At 44.5% G+C, this 19033-nt stretch overlaps 1 protein-coding gene across 1 annotated transcript in view; it reads right to left on the minus strand.

The window, feature by feature from the left end:
- KAZN (kazrin, periplakin interacting protein) overlaps positions 1 to 19033 on the minus strand; it is a 199607-nt gene that overhangs the window by 143304 nt on the left and 37270 nt on the right. Inside the window, exon 2 of the mRNA XM_051786493.1 lies at positions 10127 to 10284. Coding sequence (XP_051642453.1) covers positions 10127 to 10284 — 158 coding nt within the window. The remainder of the gene's footprint in view (positions 1 to 10126; positions 10285 to 19033) is intronic.

Raw genomic sequence — 19033 nt, forward strand, 5'->3', positions numbered from 1 at the left:
ACCTTTAGACAACTGGAAGATGTTGGATGTGTCCTCAAGACAAGAGGGATCATTTCTCAGGTGGTTTGCACAGATTCCGTTTGTATGGGATATTTAAATGCTTCTTATATGGGAGGTGGGGAAAGCTGAAAGGAATTAGGCTCCTAAACCCTTTGGTTTTGCTTGTAAAAGCACCTTTTGACAACTGGAAGATGTTGGATGTGACCTCAAGCCCAGAGGGATCATTGTCCAGATGGTTTGCACAGATCCCTTTAATGGGGGATATTTAAATGTTTTTTTTTTATACGGAGAGGGGGATAACTGAAAGGAATTAGGGTCCTAAACCCCTCGGGCTGCTCTTCCCTGGAAGTCGTTGAGCCGGAGTGGAGCAATCCAGCTCTTCTTCAACATCTCCCCCCTGTGGCACCAAGAATGTTCACAGCACACGGCTCGGTCCCGGCGCTGAGGAAGAGGCTGCCAGGGTTGCTCAAAAGTGGGGAACACTTTGCTGCAAATTCACACTTTACTGGGCACCGACTTTGTCATGGTTTTGATTCCCATGGTCCTTTCTCCTGGCTTCATCCCACACGTCATTCCAAGGTTTGGTGCTTTCCTCTTCCATAGAAATAAAGTTGATGGCTTTGAAAGAGCAAGCAATTTCTTGATGTGAGCTCTTTATTTACTTAGGATACATATTCAGAGCCTCCACATTTAGGACTGTGAGTGCTGTGTTCTTGAAATCTAATATGAGTTGGGTGACCGAGCAGCAAATTACTGGATTTTCCATAAAAGCCAGGCTCCACATGCTGGAGTGGAGGTTAAGTACAAAGAGCAGGTCAAAAACTATCAGCATTTCAACAAAATAGTTAATTAAATTCATATATCAAGAGGAAAAAAAATCGTAGTTTTCTTATAATGAGAATTTTCCTGTAACATTTAACTCCCAGAAAGAGTGGCTAATTCCATTTATGTTAATATTAGACCAGCATACTTTTGCTTTTAGCTTAATCACTAAGCAACCAAGTTACCAGAAGAACGCAGGTTATCCAGCAATTATCACACAAACACGTCTGGGGCTGAATTCTGACACTGCACCATTAAAATCCATGGAGATTTTCCCGGGAGTCCCATGACAGGAATGCTAAGGATATAAAAACTGACATATGATTACGTGTTAATTGGTCCCAATCCCATTCGTGGTTCCAGTCCCACTCAAAGCCTTTTAATTCATGGAAGAGTTGGGCAGGAATGATAGCACCAATTATTGCTAAGAGGTACCAAGGTGCATTACTTGATATTTATTATTAACAGCATCTTTTAAAGCAATTTTCATCCTAAGGATCTCAAAGCTTTTACACATTAATGAATGGAGAGCCTCACACGATCACTGTGAAGGAGGCAAATATTATTCCCAGCTCACAGATAAATGGGGAGGATGGGAATTCAATTACACCCTCAACTTTACACAACAGTTTAAAGACACTTTTTCCCACCAGGAAGAGCAGATCTGAAGTGGTGACAGGGCCTTGCAACCGGTGACTCCATCTCCCTGCTGGGAAAAATCTGAGTCCAGAGAAAATCTACGTTTTGCCAAAGCCCTGTGCCAATGGAATCGAAGGGAATGTGTTTAACACGGATGTTTTCCTAGGAAGGGTCTTAGCCCACGGCCTGGAAGGAGTTAAAGCATAAAGGATTGCCACATCTGGACAAGATCTGTTGCCAGGGTTAACTCACGTGGCTGTTTGGAATATTTCTGCAGGAACAGCAGCCCAGCATTCTCTTTCAGAAACCATTTGAATTTGCTTTCCTAAACAACGGCGGCTTTTGCTTACAAAATTAGCTCCCTGCCCAGCATCCGAGGCAGGAACCCAGAGAAACAGCTTAATTTTTATCAAGCAAGTGCTTAAAGCAACTGTTGATATCCAGGGGAAGAACGCAAACCCTCGCTCTGTCTCGCGGAGCCATTAAATATTTATTGGCCTTTCCGAGACAAAAATACAAATGTAAAGCTTGGCTGGCTCCCACCTCCTGCTGGGCTCGGGTTTGGTGACCCCTGAGCTCACAGGTTGGAGGGAAAGTTTGCAGCTCACTGAGGAGAAGGGTTGGCTTTGTGATGGAGCTCTTGGGCTTCGCAGTGGCTCGGTGCAGCAGCAGGTCCCTTCGGGGCCCACTGGGGTGTTTGAGCTTGTTTGTTAACTGGAAATGGAGCAGGAGGCTCTCCAGGCAGGAGAAAACACACTGAGGGAATAAAACACGTTTTTCCCGAGTCTTCACATCTCGTGCCTCCCGAGTGAGGCTGACTGGGATTTTCTGTCTCATTTGTTGGCTGCACAATTGGGGTTTTCTTCTCTTATTAACTGAAAAATCTGCATTGCTGATGAACTGCTGCGATAGCAGATACACTCTGGTCTCCCCTAATTGCTTCTTCTACATTTATGAAGATACTTATTGTTTTTCTCTCTTGAACTCCAATTAAAGCTTGCAGTGCTCTTACACACACACACCCCACTCATGAATATACATCGTGTTTTAAGTGAGACAAAATTGTCATCTTTTTTTTTTTTTGGTGTTCAACAGGCCCCTGCAAATGAAACGTTCTGTCCTGGGCCACCTGCTCAGAAGAGCAAGGGCTTTTCGTGAAGGAATCAGAGAAACTGGAATTTTGGAATGGCCGGGGTATGAGCTCAATTTGCAATATCCACTATCTGCAGGGATCTCAGCTTCTTTGTGAATTTTCTCTTTTAATCAGCCTTGGTTCCCCTCTGACTTAAAGAGAGGTGTCTATCAGGTTTTGTCCCTTTTGTATACACACACATACATATTTCTCTCTGAGTTGCTGCCTTATAACTTGACCTCTCCACTGGCCATCCTCTCTCCTCTCTGCACCACAACGAAAACATAAAAGTCAATACTAATTTATAAGCAATTAAACAAACAGCAACCCTGTTGGGAACCTCGCTCCTGCACCCTTTAAACATGAGGTTATGCTCTTCTCCTTGTACAAGTGATTTGTTTTGTTTTTTTTTGTTTGTTTGTTTTCTACTCTTGTAGGGTGGCAAATATTGAAAGCATTCCTCAGCTTTCAACAACAATGTCACCTAACTCAAAATAACTGGAGCTTTTTCCAGTTCCAAAGGAGAGTAAAATAAGAAACAGGGAGAATGAGCTCAGAACTGACCCAATGTCACTGTGCTGAACCACCTTGTACCCAGTGAATGACCACCAGTGACAGTCTTACAGCAAATGTAATTTTGGTTTTCAGGACCATTATTTAGCAATATAAATATTTTTTGCAGTGCTGGGGAGAAGCAGAGTCCATCCTTTGCACGGTTCCAGCTCAGGTTTGTCCCCCTGAGGGGTGGGAAAAGCACAGATTTCTTCTGGGACAAAAGCTTCTTAAGTTCATCCTGCATCGCTATAGGGGAAAAAAAGAGCTGATATTTCTCCTAGGCTGAAACTCCCACTTTTACAATCGTTTTGCAAAGTTCCTTATTTTGAGTGCTGGCTCAGATAATTCACAGGTTTTGACTCAGGCATGGCCACCTGTCCTGCCCCAGCTGGATGGCAGGAGCCCCGTTGGTGCAGTGTGGGACGTGGGGTGGAGGATGGAGGGCTCAGGGGTTGGAGTTTCAATGACAGGCTGAAGCACCCCCTGGATCAGCCCTGATCACCTGGCCTAAAATGGTCAGGCAACACAGGTTTGTTGCAAGGCAAATTTTGCAGTTTTAAAGATCTGGCAATAAATTAAATTCAAACGCTCAGGGGGAAAATTACCTTCAAATCTGTATTAGCTTTTCCTTCACTGGCAGTAGACACTCAAGACAGATTGCTTTGAACTATACAGGGATTTTGGCATCTTTGCTCATGCATCAGAAGTTGCACAGACCCTTTTTTTCCCTCCATTTGTACAGAGTAAGGAAATTTTCTCTGTCACTGAACTCAATACTCATTAAGTGACATCACAGGTTTCAGAGAGTCTCTCCCTTAACACTAAAAATGAAGGACCAAACCAGCTGAAACCCTCCTTGTCTGAATCAATCACAGACTCATGGAATGGTTGGCTTTGGAAAGGACCTTACAAATCATCTAGTCCCAACCTCCCTCCAATATATTTAGCCAACAGGTGATAAACAGCCCAAGTTATCCCATCCAGGGGGGTCACAGCTCCTACCAAACCCCACCATTTGTGGGTGACTGATGGTGCACAGAGCTGGGCTGGTAAAGCCTGCTCACCTATCTTAGGGGTGTCTCTGATCTCCTCTCATTACACAGCACATCACTCTCCAAATAAATTGAACTAATAGAGGCAGCCCACAAATCAGTTTTTCCTCTTCTCCCAGACCATGAGGAGTGGCAGTGGTTTGTCAGGTTTGTTTAGGGACAGGATCCTCTAACACATGCTAATGAGCCATTAGATAAAATGGTCCTTGACAAAGCCTGAGAGGTTCTGCCTGTTGTCTTCTCCCCCTTCAACACAGGCCAGAGTCTCCTGTGCTGTCAGACTAGACCTCGAGGGATCCTTAGAGGATGTGCTGCTGGCTTGGAAGCAGCTAAGAAGGTTCCTTCTCATGGAAATGAGATGGCAAGACTGAGGTGAAAACCCACAACATGCAGAGCAGCAAGTTTGGTTTTGGGGCTTTCCTCTAAACACATCCTGATTTGAACTGCAACTGCTTTCCAAGCCAAACCAGCTTATGGAATGTGAACACTGAGATAAATGAACACTGAGATAAATGAACACTGAGATACTTGAGCACCAGTTTACAGCTGCATTTTAATAACATTCCATAAGAGAAAATTCACACCACATCCATTTCTGCGTCCCCTGAAACACATCAGTGTGGCCAGGATGCTTTCAGTACTCAAATAATTTCAGCTTATTGAAACACAGAGCAAAGCTTCCCTTCCCTGCTCTTCCTGTTGATATTAATATGACCCACTCGTGTGAAAATAAAGGTTGTGGGGCTTTGCTCCTGAAGCTGTCTGCTAAAAGTCTGAGCAACAGATGGTGGGAAGTGTTTAAGTAGCAAACGAAGTATTGCAGCAACATGGTTGGTTTTATACAACAGACCTCTGCAGAGAATAAGGACTATTTCTAAAGGTCAGCTGGGGAAATAGCACTGCCCTGCTACTGGTTCTGCAGTGATTAGCACGGCCACCTCAGCAACAGCCTGCCCAGAAAGACAACAGGGAATACTGCAGAAGAGATTATAATGTAAAAGGGTTTAAGAAAATGTTTTTTTTTCTGGTTAGAAAATGGAGGTTAATATAAAAAAACCCCAAGCTCAACAGCTGGTGGGATGTTGAATGGCTAAATGTAAGTCATGCCAGGTAGGTTTTCCTTATTTCCAAAAAATTGAAAGATTCTCAGCTTAAATGATTTATTTACAGGATGGTGGTGACAGCACAAATACTCAAAATATTTTCCTAAGTAAACCAGGGCAAAATCCTCTACCCAAACTGGTAGCAACTTCCAGCAACATCTACAGACCTGTCTTAGTAGGCACCTGCTAAAAGTTTGTCCCACTAGCCAATGAGTGCTGGAGCCATTTGGTCCAGAGTAAAGTAAAAAAAAAAAAAAAAAAACAAGAACACACACACAAAAAAAGCTGAAATACCAGAATTTAAAGAAAAAATGCCTCTAAATGTTAATGAAAGGGTTCTTTCCCCTATGATTTTTGGGCAATGACCATCTGTTTTGTTGACAGTTTAGGTTAGAAGTACCAGCAGGTTGATCTTCTGTCTTTACCTATGGAAGAAATGAACCCCTCAGTAGAGAAACAACTGAATTTCTCTATGCCCTCACGCTCTCATGCTTAGACAGCAAATGAAATCCAAATAAATTTAAGCCAATTGCCCCCAAAACCTGATCTTGTTCTTAAGTCATCATTTGTGATATGATTGCATTCAAAAAGTCCAATCCAAACCTAAAGAGGGTCTCGATGTCTCTTCATTCCCCCTGTAACAACACCTGGTGATTAATCACAGCACTGCTGGGAGAGGAACTGAGGAGATGGGATTTCTCCCCAAGAACTTCAAAGCCACTTGAAGTCAATTAAACCCTTAATGGAAGGAACTAAATGGACAAAACTTCCTGAAAGCTTGGCTTTTCAGGGCAAGCATCCAGCCAAATTACATGTGTTCCTTCATATGACAGAGAATATTCTCTGTCTAAGGCTGGTACTGGTGCCTGGATGCACCTTTTCTATTCATTAGACAAATTCCTTGGGCAAACAGCTGGATTAGAGCTGATGCACATGACTCAGCCCTTGTATCTTCTGCTCCACGCCAGTCCAGTCTCTCACTGCAGCAATTAGGAACAGAAAGCTGAGCAAAACAAACCCAAAAGTAATTTAGGCAAAGCTGGGGGGGGGGGGGGGGGCAATTTAAAGTTTGAAGGTGTGATGGATTCACGTCACGTGCGCCTCGGAAGCAATAAATCCTGCTTAGGGAAACCTCTGAGGGGAAAAAAAAACCCCACTGCCAGGCTATAAAATTCCACCTCTGAGGATTATAAAACAACAGGCACAGAGCAAACATCCTTCCCGAGCATAATAGGCCTGTCAGGAGTGATTGACAGCAGTGACAGTGTATCACGGGCCCGCTGTGTCCTGTGAGGGGCTGTCTGGCAGGAGGGCAATTGTTTGTTCTCTCCTGCACCATGTGGAGGACGGAAAACGTCACGGTGGATAAATGCACCTTTCCTTTCCACCTGCCTTCATGCACCTGCATTGTCTCAGCACACTTTTCAGTTCACAGGACACCATTCCCACTCCCCCTGGGGTGGGCTGTGGAGATGAGGACTCAGTGCTGCTCAGGGGAAGGTGGTGCCTGACGTCAGGAACCTGCTGCAAACCTGAAGCAAACACCAGAAATGAGCAATCTGGATGCAGAGCCCCAACCCTCACCCGGAGGGAGGGCAATGCTCCTTTTCCAGAGCTCTGCCAGCCCAGCAGCCACAGCAATCCCTTTGCTCGGGTGTTTTCGTGGTGAGGAAATCCTATCCAGGGTGTGGAACGGATGGAAACCACTGGGGTCAAGAGATCCTGCAGGTTATAATGACTTTCATTAAATCACTGTCTTCCCTGGGCAGAATTTGAGCTGACAGCCTATTGCTGAGGGGCTCCACACAGCTTATTACCTATCCCTGCGTGCTCTTCAACGCCGCTGACGGGGCTGACAGGTCAGCAGCCTCTCAGCCAGCCCACACCACGGCCCCCAGCACCATTCCCCCACCTCATCTGCCATCCAGGTCATCTCTCGGGGCAGGAGGAGTGTAAAATACACAAGGAAATGCCCCATTCTCCATAGCAAACAATGGTATATGGGAGATGAGATGATTTCCCCCCCATTCCACAGCTGTTTCTCTACGCTGTGTTTACCAACCAGTGACCTCCAGCACAGTAAATTTCCCCTATAAACCCACAGTCACTGCTGCCACAGTTGCTTGTACATCACTACCACAAAACTAGGGCATGAAAATCAGTGAGAAGTAGAGTAAATTGACAAAACAGATGGGGAAAAGAGGTTCTTCCAAGAAGCCAAGGGAGAAATAAATACAATCTAATTAATGGACTGGGCTGATGTTCAGGAGCACAGAGTCCACATTCTGACTATCAGAAAGTACAGCTGTGAAATCCCAGACCAGCTCCCCAGTGCCTCTGTGCTGTGGTTTCCCTTCTCCAAGCTGGTGAGCATCCTTGCCATTTTGTTTTCCCAGTGACACCTTGCTGAGTTCAGGGACCTGCCCTGTCACAGGCACATGCTCATGGTCCCAGCGATGCCTCCGCTGAAAACCCTCACAGAGCATTTTCCAAAGTGGAAAACTGTGTTGATTGGTTTCATGATTCATCTCAAGCCAATGAAATGACTCAAGATCAAAGTTAGATCCGTGGAGGATCCTTTGCTTCAGCCACATCTCCTGGTGTGTGTCCAGGCAGAGTTCTAAAAATGTCTCCTATTTCTCTCCATGCCAGAAGGGCAGCAGGCACGAGGCATCATCCCCACACCACCCCTGCCTCTGCAAAGTGGATTAATAATGGCAGGGAAGTGAGAAATGCCCATTAACTCTCCCCTCTGACCAGTCACTCCTGCTGGGTTAGCAGTCCAACTGATTTCTACCCAAAGTTTCACGTTGGATGTTCTTTCCCTCAAATTATCTACCAGTTAAAATCAGGTCCATGCCAAGAGAGGGGAGTGAAAGGGCCACGCTGGATTTCAGCTTATCTTTGTACAGAGCTTCACACAATCAATACCATTCAGAGCTGCAGGGCTCCATCTTCCCATAAAACCACTAGCTGGGAAGCAAAGAGAGCAGGGAAGGGAAGGGAAATAATTGCATTGGTGATATTTTTTCCTCCTGTGTGATTACAGCCATAGGGCACTCTGCAGTCAGGGTTAGCAAGGATTTATATGCACACATTGGAGGGGATATTCCTGTTGATATTCCTGCCAGACTCATGTTTCTTTCATTCCTCAGAGGATTTATTTTATTGGGTTTTGGTTTGTTTTTTTTTTTACTGGATGTTATCACATGTTTAGTTCCATCCTTTTACTCACCACTACCACTTCCCACCTTGTCATTCTTTCAACCTGAAAATCCCAGGCAACAAAAAACATCCTGTCCTTTCTGGGAAGGGTTCCAGGAGCATCACAGGATGCAGGAGCACTTGACATTTCCCCATTGTTATTAGAGAGACTGATTAGGAGATGCTATCACAGGCACCTATTAATATGCATTCAGGACAGCTGATAAGTAGGAAAGCAATTCTTAGGTGCTAAAAAAAGAACTCCTGCACGAGGGGATTATCAACAGGTACCTTTTTGCCCCATATTTATTTTAATCTGCCACATGCAGATGCCTGTAAGCATCTGCCTTCTCTCATGCCTGGCTATTACAAATCCCTGGAGGTGTTCAAGGCCAGGTTGGAGGAGAATTGGAGCAACCTGGGCTAGTGGAAGGTGGCCCTGCCCATGGCAGGGGGTGGAAGGAGATGAGCTTTAAGGTTCCTTCCATTCCATGATTATATGATTCTATTCCTACCTGCAGCACTGACTGTGGGAGCAAACCCAAATGCACAACCTAACCCTTCGTGTTCTCCATTAGTTTGGGGTAAATGGAGCATAATTGGCTAAAGATGCACCAAAATGAGACCAGCACCACCATCACAGACATGAAATCCTGAGCACAGCTGTCATGCTTTGCTCCCTGTGCAATCCCACAGATCCCAAAGCCTGGATTGACTCCCTGTCCAAAAATGAGAACATAAAACCACGTCTCACTAACAGCAGGGATTCCCGGGCACTTCCCACATGCACCACAATCCCTGTTAGCCAAAGAAATTAGGACCAAAGGTTTTGAGAGAAGATAACCACCAGGCTCCAATGGGAGAATATGGGAATAAAACAGGCAATCCCCAGTCCTGGAGAGCTCAGGACAGCCTCAGGCCTCCTTTGCCTGATTTTAGGCCTTGCCAGAGAAGGGAGAGGAGATCACCCCATTTCTAAAACAACCCTCTCATACAAGCTGCCATTTTCCATCCAGGCTTTGCAAATAAAGACCAAAAGAGAATATAAAAAGGCAAATATAATGGATGTTTCAAAGGGTGTGTTTTGCAGGCTGAAGGAAACACTGCAACGCAGCAAAGCTGCAGGGAGAGGGATTTTATGTCGAAGCAGCAAAGGCACAAAGAAACATCTGCACATCATTTCATGGCTTCTAACTGGCACTTTAGAGCTTGGCTAAACCAACAGCTCAGTTATGAGTCTGGCACTTCTAAAACTGGCATTCAGCACAGATGCTTAGTGGAAAAATGATTTTCCAGTCAGCTAGTGCTGATGCTGGATTCCCTCAATGGGGTTATTGCTGTATTCCCATCAATGGGCACATTGCTGTATCTTCTCCTGAAATTAAGAGCCATTTTCAGCCCTGAATCTGAGACTCAGCCCCAGCACAAGCTGCACACTCCGTGCAATGAGATGTCCTTCCCACAGCTGCAGATTTCAGAAGCCAAAATCAGTTCTAAAGAAGTGTCAGGGACTAATGTTCTCCACTGTTGAAACCACACATAAAGATGACGTGTTCCCCTGCAGCCCTGCAATGTGCCCTCCTCATATCCTAACAAGTGGGAGCTCACTGATTCCTTACCTGTGCATCCATCAGGAGGTGCCTCATCAGCATCATGGCACTTTTCAGAGATTCCTTCTCGCTGGGCAAAAAGGCTTCTTCCTCCTCATCCAGGGTTTTTGACTTGTTGACAATAAAATGGGAGATCTGGTCGTTCAAGGAATGCAGCGACTCAACGGCTGTGGAGACAGAGAGGGAGAGCAAAACAGGAGTGAGACCATGCTGGAGGGAGCTGACATAGTTTTCTCAGTTTGAGATGAGAAAGTGTAGCTGGAATTTGGTCCCCATTGCCTCCCTTGGCCTCTCTCCTGACAGGACCAGCCAAGGCTTCGTAAAGACCAGTGGGTGAGGCCCTGAGCACCCTGGGCTAGTGGGAAGTGTCCCTGCTCATGGCAGGGGGGTGTTGGAATGAGGTGGTCTTTAAGGTCCCTTCCAACCCAAACCATTCTAGGATTCTATGGTGATGTTTCTAAGCTCAAGTAACAGGTGATGGCCAGAGTAAAAATAAGAAAATTATTTTTAAGAGTCAATCTCTCTACTTTCAGCCCATAGAGCTGCTCCTTCTGATGTGCAGGAACCCAGAACTTCAGATTACATGAAAGGTAGAAGCTGGAAAAATTGGCTTTTTATTAGCTAGGGTAGGAGTGAGCAAGACCAACAACTAAAATATTGCTCATTTTCTTCCTTCCCGATTATCAGTATTTGAATTACTGTTAATTCCCCTTCATATGGTCAAACCCCAGGTACTATATGTGAGATTCTGCTCCCAGTCATGCACATCAGAAATCACCACATCCACGGCTCATAGAAACCCCCCTGCAACATCATACACTTCATGAAGCTGCAATTTATATATGAACCCATGGCCAAATTTATTTCTGCCCAGTGAAGGGCTTTGGATTTCTACAGATTTGAGAAAAAACCTTCCCTGCAATTTGCTTTTCAACCCTCACAAGTTTGGAGGTTTCATTTTTACTGTCGGATCATTAAATAAATGAGGCTCAAATAATTCTTGATCATATTTTCTCTCTGCTGGTGGCTCAGGCAGTGGAACCCTTTGATAATCTCGTGGCTCAGAGTAACACATCACTGTCACACACTGAACATCCTGCAAATCCTGGCTTGCTCAGGCTGTTTATGAATAAGGCAATGTGTTATTTAGGAGTCTCTGACAAAGTGATTTTAAGAACACAAGGCAATTGCAATCTACTCGACCTAGTTCTGTCTAAAGAAGATCTTAGAACAAAATTTGAAGTAGTAAAGATTAGCCAGAAACTGCTTGTTGAGGAACAAATCTTCCCAGACAAAAGAGCCATAACAAATCACAGGTATGTCTCCAAAATTCAGGAGGGAGAGAGCATAATCCTCCTTACTGAGAGGGTTTATCTTTTATTTAAAACAATAAAATAAAATCTGTGCCTTACAATGTCTTGGTGAGGGTCTGGGAGGGGACTGGGGGGATTCCCCACATGCAGGGTGTTCATGTACCTCCTCACTGATAGAAAAGGTGTTGGAGGCTCACCCTGATGGATGGGTCCCTTTTCAACCACACCATAAATCATACAATGAATCCTGGAATGGTTTGGGCTGGAAGGGACCTTAAAGCTCCCCCCATTCCACCCCCTGCCATGGTCAGGGACATCTTTCACTAGCCCAGGCTGCTCCAAGCCCTGTCCAACCAGACCTTGGACAATTCCAGGGATGGGGCAGCCACAGCTTCTCTGGGCAACCTGTGCCAGTGGCATAAGAATTTGACTGATGGGTGGGACTCCTGTACATCACAGTGTTGTATATCACAAGCCAGGCCACCCTCCTGCTTGTGAGCCAAACATCTGCTCATGGGTCACTGCACGTGAAGCTGAGGGTGTCCCAGGGTGATGCTCTGCAGAGGACATGGATTTTTGGGGGATGGAAACTATGTGCAGCTGAGCTTCTCCAAGTAACCATTAAAAAATCATTTTGTATGATTTTGTATGATCATATGCCCTCCCACCAACCAACATTCCTGAGCCCCAGGAAGCTGCAGGTTTTCCATGCAGGAGAGCAGCAGGTACCTGGCTGCACGCAGGCAGCAGTGGGTTTGATTTTCTTATCATCCTGGACTGAACCAGCATCTCTGTCAGACACATCAGCCCTGAAAGCCACCTTCCCAGCACTAATGCACAAGTATTGATTCATCCCACCCTCTCTGACCAACAAAGAATTGAGGACAGATCATTCTTTTTATACTCTGAAATTTTGGCGGGAGCCCTAAGCCCACATCTACTTCCAGTAATGCAAATGTATAGCAGAGTTCTCCTCCTCGAGCTGATGGCCACCTTCCAGATTTACACTGACTGGTACATGGAGCCTTTCTCCCAGGCTTTCTGATTTTAAAGCTCAAACATTTCTGCCGAGCAGCACTTTCACTAACCCAGACAAATAGATAAGATTCCTTTTTAAAGAAAAAAAATGATGGACCTCAGTTATAAACGCAGGTCTGTTCAGTGGAGATTAAAAGATACTTCTTGATCCCCTGAAAAGGAAAAAAAAAAAAAACCAGAAAAAATAAAAAATGAGGATGACACTTTTCCCTCCTTGTATCATTCCTCTTGGCTCGAGGTTGGTAACACATCAGTGACTCTGCAAGCAAGACAACCAGCTAAATAAAAATTACAACTATCAAAGTCCTGTCAGCACCCCAGCATCTCCCATTCCAATTTCACCATTTCCTCACTGCAAGGAACAATTTCAAGGGGTGAAGGAACCATAACAACCCTCTGATAGTGCTCTGACATCACCTTCGAGAAGAGAGCAAATAACCTCTCTGGGAGGCTGCTCTCCGAGATGATGTGCTGGGCTGGCGTGGTCAGGTGAGGAGCATTTGCCACCAGCAGGAGAGAGAATGGGTCAACAAAGTTGTTTTTTTTGCAGGGCAGAATCACCAGAGCCTGAAGGACGTGCAGGGGAGAAAGGAAATTGCTTTTCGTCGGAGACGAGGGAAAAATTATACTCGCACCAAAAACTCATTCAAGGAAGAGGCTGAAGCAATAAAGTTGTTCCAGGAGACCCCATTTTATACACTCCAGATACTGCCCAGATGAGCACAAAATAAAATAAAGCATAGATAATATATCCTGAGATCTACTGACAAAAGCCAGCAGAGTCTAAAATTAAGTCTCACCAGCAGGAGTGACTAAATGAAAGAGGATGGACATGATATAATTTTATCAAGGGAGGCTGCACAAGGATTCCTGGGCTCATCTCCTGACTCTGCTGCATAGAAATAGAGAGGACATTTAAGTGGGACTTCTCTGTGAGCAGTCAGCACTCACCACATCTGCTCCCACAGAGAGTAAAGTCAAAAAACTGTGCTGTGGGCACAGACCCTTTGAAAACCCATCCCAAAGGATGGCAGGGAACCTGGCTGGCTAAGGAGGCTCTCAGAGGGTCTGCAGAGACAGTGATGTGTGTGGGCAAATGGTGCAACTCATTATGGCTTCATGTGACCAAGGAGCTTCTCAAATAACATCTACTGGGGCTGGTTTTGCAGTGAGGAAAAATGAACTACTCCAAGCACTTCAGGCCTCCCCTGTACGAGCTCTCCTCGTGTTCTCTGCACTGCCCCACCAGAGACAGGCACAGGGTTTGGTAACACATGGGGCTCCTGAAACACCCAAATGCCTTTCAGCATCTCCCACGTTATGGAATCATAAAATGGTTTGGATTGGAGGAGATCTTAAAGATCATCCAGTCCCACCCCCTGCCATGGGCAGGGACACCTTCCACCAGCCCAGGTTGCTCCAAGCCCTGTCCAACCTGGCCTTGGACACTTCCAGGGCTGAGGCAGCCACAGCTTCCCTGGGCACCCTGTGCCAGGGCCTCGCCATCCTCACAGGGGAGAATTCCTTCCCTACATCCCATCTATCCCTGCCCTCTGGCAGTGGGAAGCAATTCCCCGTGTCCTGTCACTCCAGGCCCTTGTCCAAAGTCCCTCTCCAGCATACTGAGAGCTAAATCATAAATAAAACACAGTCTTATTTTTATTATTGGTGTTGTGTGATGGGTCTCTTGCTCAGTCCAAAAAAAGAGGACATGCAATGCACACAACAGTTTATTTTTGCCTGATTGATGATTCTGGTTAGGAAGCCTTTCCCACTGTAGCATTTGCTAGTTGCATTTAGACACATAAATTAATTTATTCACTTAGCAATCAGAGAAATCTCCCTTTGTAAAAGCCAGGCTCATAGAATCATAGAATCATTGAGGTTGGAAAAGACCTTCAAGATCCTCAAGTCCAAACTTGAACCAAATATCACCGTGTCCACTGAACCACATCACAAAGTACCACTTCTACTCGTATTTTGAACACTTCCAGGGATGGTGAGTGCACAACTTCCCTGGGGAACCCTTTCCAATGTTGAACCATTCTCCCAGTGAAGAAATTTTTCCTAATATCCAACCTGTTCCCCTCTCTCGTGGGGTTTAACTCCTCTCACTTCCAACCAGCTGAGCAGTTGATCTGCAAAGCTCACGGACATCTGGATCCCGAGGCAGAAGCTCTGAGCAAACTGAGCTGATTTTCCTTTTCCCAGCCTGTCCTGCAACTTTGCAGCTGGAAAACCCACCTTGGAACCATCTGCCCCACCCACGTGTTTGTGTCAGTCGCTGTCGACACGACCCAACTTTCCACTCCCCTGCAGGAACACTGGGAAGGTCTCCATCTGAACTGCTCCAGGAATATTTCCTCCTGTTATTGCTAAGAAGAGACCTACAGCCTTTTCTTTCCTTCGTGGTCTTTAACTCGATTCAAAGGAGGCATTCAATGAGCCCCCTCGCAGGAATAATTTACCACACCATTAAGTGAAGAAAAAAAATATGTGGTGTCTGCATTAGGGGCTCAATCACCTTTCAAGAAACACTGTGAAGAACTCATTACAGTAATTACTAATGAGCTGGCCTCTCTGGGCTCTAAATGCTTTGTGTATAACTGGCAAAGAGCTGCCTTCAGAGCTTCCCAAATGCAAAAGGAAGCCACCAGACCAATAAATGGCACCAGAGTTCCAGAGGAAAACATGCTCAGCAGTAAAGCCAGTCATTTTTTCAGCCATTAGGTCTTCTTTACAAATCTGACCTTTTTGGATAAGTAAATGCCATTGAGAAGTGGAGATCCTTTTAATAATCAGAGTTTTTCACTGACATCTCTTTTATGGTGCAGAAGCTTCTTTCGAAGCTGGATTTTAAATCATTTCAATTAAAATGTCAAGTTTATACTGTCCTTAAAAACGCGGGTATGTTTTGAATCCAGCAACACAGAAATAAATTCTTTCATTTTTCTCCACACTCCTGTTCAATTTAAAAGCTCATATCTGAGCAGGAAAAGGATGGGAGTTTCAGACCCATCTACAAGGACAGATGTCCATATTCTCCTTGGAGAAACCACCTGTTGCTCAAAAACTCCAGTTTATGTATCCAAGATATGCCTGAACTGAGAAGGAAAGAGGAGCTGTTGTATTTTGCTTTGTCTTTCTGAGCCTTTTTTCATCAGCCCTTTGGAAAGGACTTTTCTTCTTTGCCTCAGTTCCTTCAGCTCTAAATCACAGCTAATGCCTCCCAGCAGCGAGATGAACTTCACTAGGATTTGGCCAAAATTTTAAAAATCAAAAGGCTCAGTGTTTACTTTCACTAAAATACTGTCAGGGATCATTTAGAAAAAAAAAATATTGTTCTCTTTGGGTAAAATCTCACTAGAGCTACAAGAATGTAATTGAGTGACAAGAATGTCATTGACTGTCAAGAAATGATCCCATCCCTGAAAACTTGCCTATTCACCCCAGTTGTATTAGATTAATAAATAATAAAATAAAAAAAAAATTAAAACCCCACTTAACCTAAAAGAAAAACCCCAAATTAATATAAATTCCTCTGTTATGTTTATGATTGTGATGGGGACATGGATTTGGAGCAGAGAATAAAGAGCTGCAATGGGGTCCTGCTACTTCCAGCAGTGCTTTGAGCCCAAAAGAGCCCACGACTCCTGCAGCAAACTGGACTCCAACCTTCATGGCTGGGCTATTGCTGTTTACAGAAATATCTGAGATGCTTAATTCCCTAGAGAGCTGCAAACTGCCAGGCCAGGAACAATGTCAAACTTAGAGAAAGACGGCAGGCACGGCGCCAAAGCAGCAAATCCAACTCCTGCAAGACAAACCCCACCGAGTCCTGCCAAGAACCAAGGAAGCCTTTCCAGAGATGGTCACAGCCCGGTGACACCCGGCTCTGCAGCTGCTGCTCTCTCCTTTCTGTTGGGTAATCATTTATTTGTTGCCTCTTTAGCTGATTGTGCAACTCTTATAGTCCACAAACAATAGCTACTTTGTTTAGACAAAAAAAGGAAGGGAACAAGAGGAATTCCGTGTGCCAGCACATCCTCAGCTGCTGTGAGCTGCCTCCAGAGCAGTGATGCCCGTCTGTGCTTGAATTTAGGGTCCTGGATGGGGTATACAGGAGGACTGGTTCCTGCTTCACCCAAAATTGCCTCCAGGATCTTGGATGGGTCACTTAAACCCTGAACACTTCGGCTTCCCATCTGTAAACACACATTTTGCACCCCATGGAAACACTATAAACCACAAAGGTGAGATGCCACCACTGCTGAGGGACTTGTTTGGCTTTTTCCTGCTGCTCAGCTATGAATTAGGAGCTGTTCTGGTTTGACAAACAGCTCCTGGCGCAAACAGGATGTTCTGTCTCCTCGGTGCCAAAGGTGGAACAAAACTCTTCCTGAAGGGGATTTCACAAATCACAGGCTTTTCTGGGCTTTGAATGAACTCAAGGTGTTACAAGACAACTGGGCTTGGTTTGATTCCCACCAAACATCTGGAAGAGACTGAAGCTCTAGGTGTTGTTGAGAGTGTTGAGAGACCAATTAACAGTGTCTTGCTAATCTGCTGGGGTTGCAATAATGAGAGAGGGTCACCAGAAGCCCTGAAAGAGGCTTAAAAAACAAGATGCAAAAATCAACCAGCTAGGTTTGTTCACATCAGCTCTTGAGGTCTTTGTTTCACCCAAGAGATGACACTTCTTTTAACAGGAAATAGTAGAAACTTAAAAAAAAAATAAAACCAAAACCAACCAACCAACAAACAAACCAAAGCCAAAACACTGAACAGGTTTGTCACATAACAAAAATGCCAGTGATTATGAGGCTTGCAATAAAGTCATGAAAACCTGGCAACCTGCAAATCTTTCTCTGCATGTGCTTTTATTTTTTGTCTGTGGATAAAAGAAGGGATGTAGAGTATTGTTGAAGCAAGTATTTAAATTTCCTTGGGAGCTGCCTCTGCTTAGATGTGACACTAACAAAACACTGGGCTTAGCAATTCTGTCTTAAAAAAAAAAACCAACCCAAACCTATATTGGCAGAGCATTAGAAAGAGCTGAAATTCAAACAGTGCAAACACAGGTTGATAAAGCTCAGCTGAGGATGGAGGATCAGAGGGTCAAGTTTTATCAAGCACTTGCACAAACCCAGCTGTCTCTGGGAGCCTGGGAGGGGGATTTGGTTCCTGCAGCAGAAAAAGGTGATGCTGAGGACCACACCAGATGCTCCATCTGCACTGACACTGCCACAGGAGCCCCCACGTGCTCAGCTCCTCAGGGATAATTGTTGTACTCCTGCATTTCCCTCTCATCCCTGACCCATTGATCCACCATGTGCAGAAACAGCGTTAATTCCTTCTGAAGACTGAGAAATCCAGACCTCTTTTTATTAACTTAAACTATTCAACTCAACAACTATGGATGTGCAATGCCCTGGATATTTTGGATTATTTGTAATTTATGCAATTTCATCATTCCTGCCCAATTTTGACTTGTACCAATATCCCCAACCCTATTTCTGCGGAATAAAAACAACTATCTAGAAAATAAGTTAAAATGAGACTATATTCAGCATTTAATAACCCTGCCATGATTATATCTTTGGAGCAAAAGCTTCACATCCAAGACACTTCTTCATTTATTTTTGTTGGCACAGAACTGAATAAACTCCTTCTAAAACAAAGCAGATTTTTCAGACCAGTATTTAAACTTGCTATTTCTGTAAACTACATCTATAAAATGCAAGAAAATATATTTTTTTCTAAAGAATATTATCCTGTGATCAACTCTGTCTGTATCTACAGCTTCAGACTTAATGTTCCCTCTAAGTAAGAACAGGTAATCCAAGCAGCAGGTTTAGAAGTTGTGCCAGGGGAGGTTTAGATTAGATAATAGGAAAAATTTCTTCACATAAAGGGGGGTCAGGCACTGGAACAGGCTGCCCAGGGAAGCAGTGGAATCATCACCCCTGGAAATATTCATAAAACACGTGGATGTGGCACCTGGGAAAGTGCCCACACAGGAAATGTGTCAAACTCCTCTGGGTTCCTTTTATTTCACTGGAGAAAAAAAACACAAGTTTTGAAAGGGAAGTCAACTGGAAGGTTTCATTTAGAAAACAAGCAAGTCCTGATGATGTTTAAGCACATCCTCCTCCGTTTTTCAGGATGGTATTTTAACAGAACTCCGTGGGCACTTCCCATTTCTTTTCTGTTGTTTTCATTCTACCTGAGCACAATCACTTGCCAAAATTGCGACTTTTCCAGCAAAAAAAAAAAAAAAGAACAAGAAGAGCATTCAATCCTAATTACAGAGTATTCAAATGTTTGTCTCAGTTGGAGGTTTTCTAGATGCTCCTGTTAAGGTGCTTTTTTGCATCCAGTGGGATGTGCAGTAGGGAGGCAGCAACTCCTCAATTTTTTTTTTCAGGTAGTAAAGTCTCATGTGACACTTAACTGCATTTTTCTTGGTGACCAGAGGGAAAATAATTTGTTTCTAAATTTCTCTCCCTGCAGAAGACAATGTCTTCTTTGATTTGATTTTCCTAGGATTTGTGATTCAGCTTTG

Source organism: Manacus candei, unplaced genomic scaffold, assembly GCF_025592945.1.
Source record: "Manacus candei isolate 608988 ecotype Guabito, Panama unplaced genomic scaffold, ASM2559294v1 h1tg000022l, whole genome shotgun sequence".
Lineage (NCBI taxonomy): Eukaryota > Metazoa > Chordata > Aves > Passeriformes > Pipridae > Manacus > Manacus candei.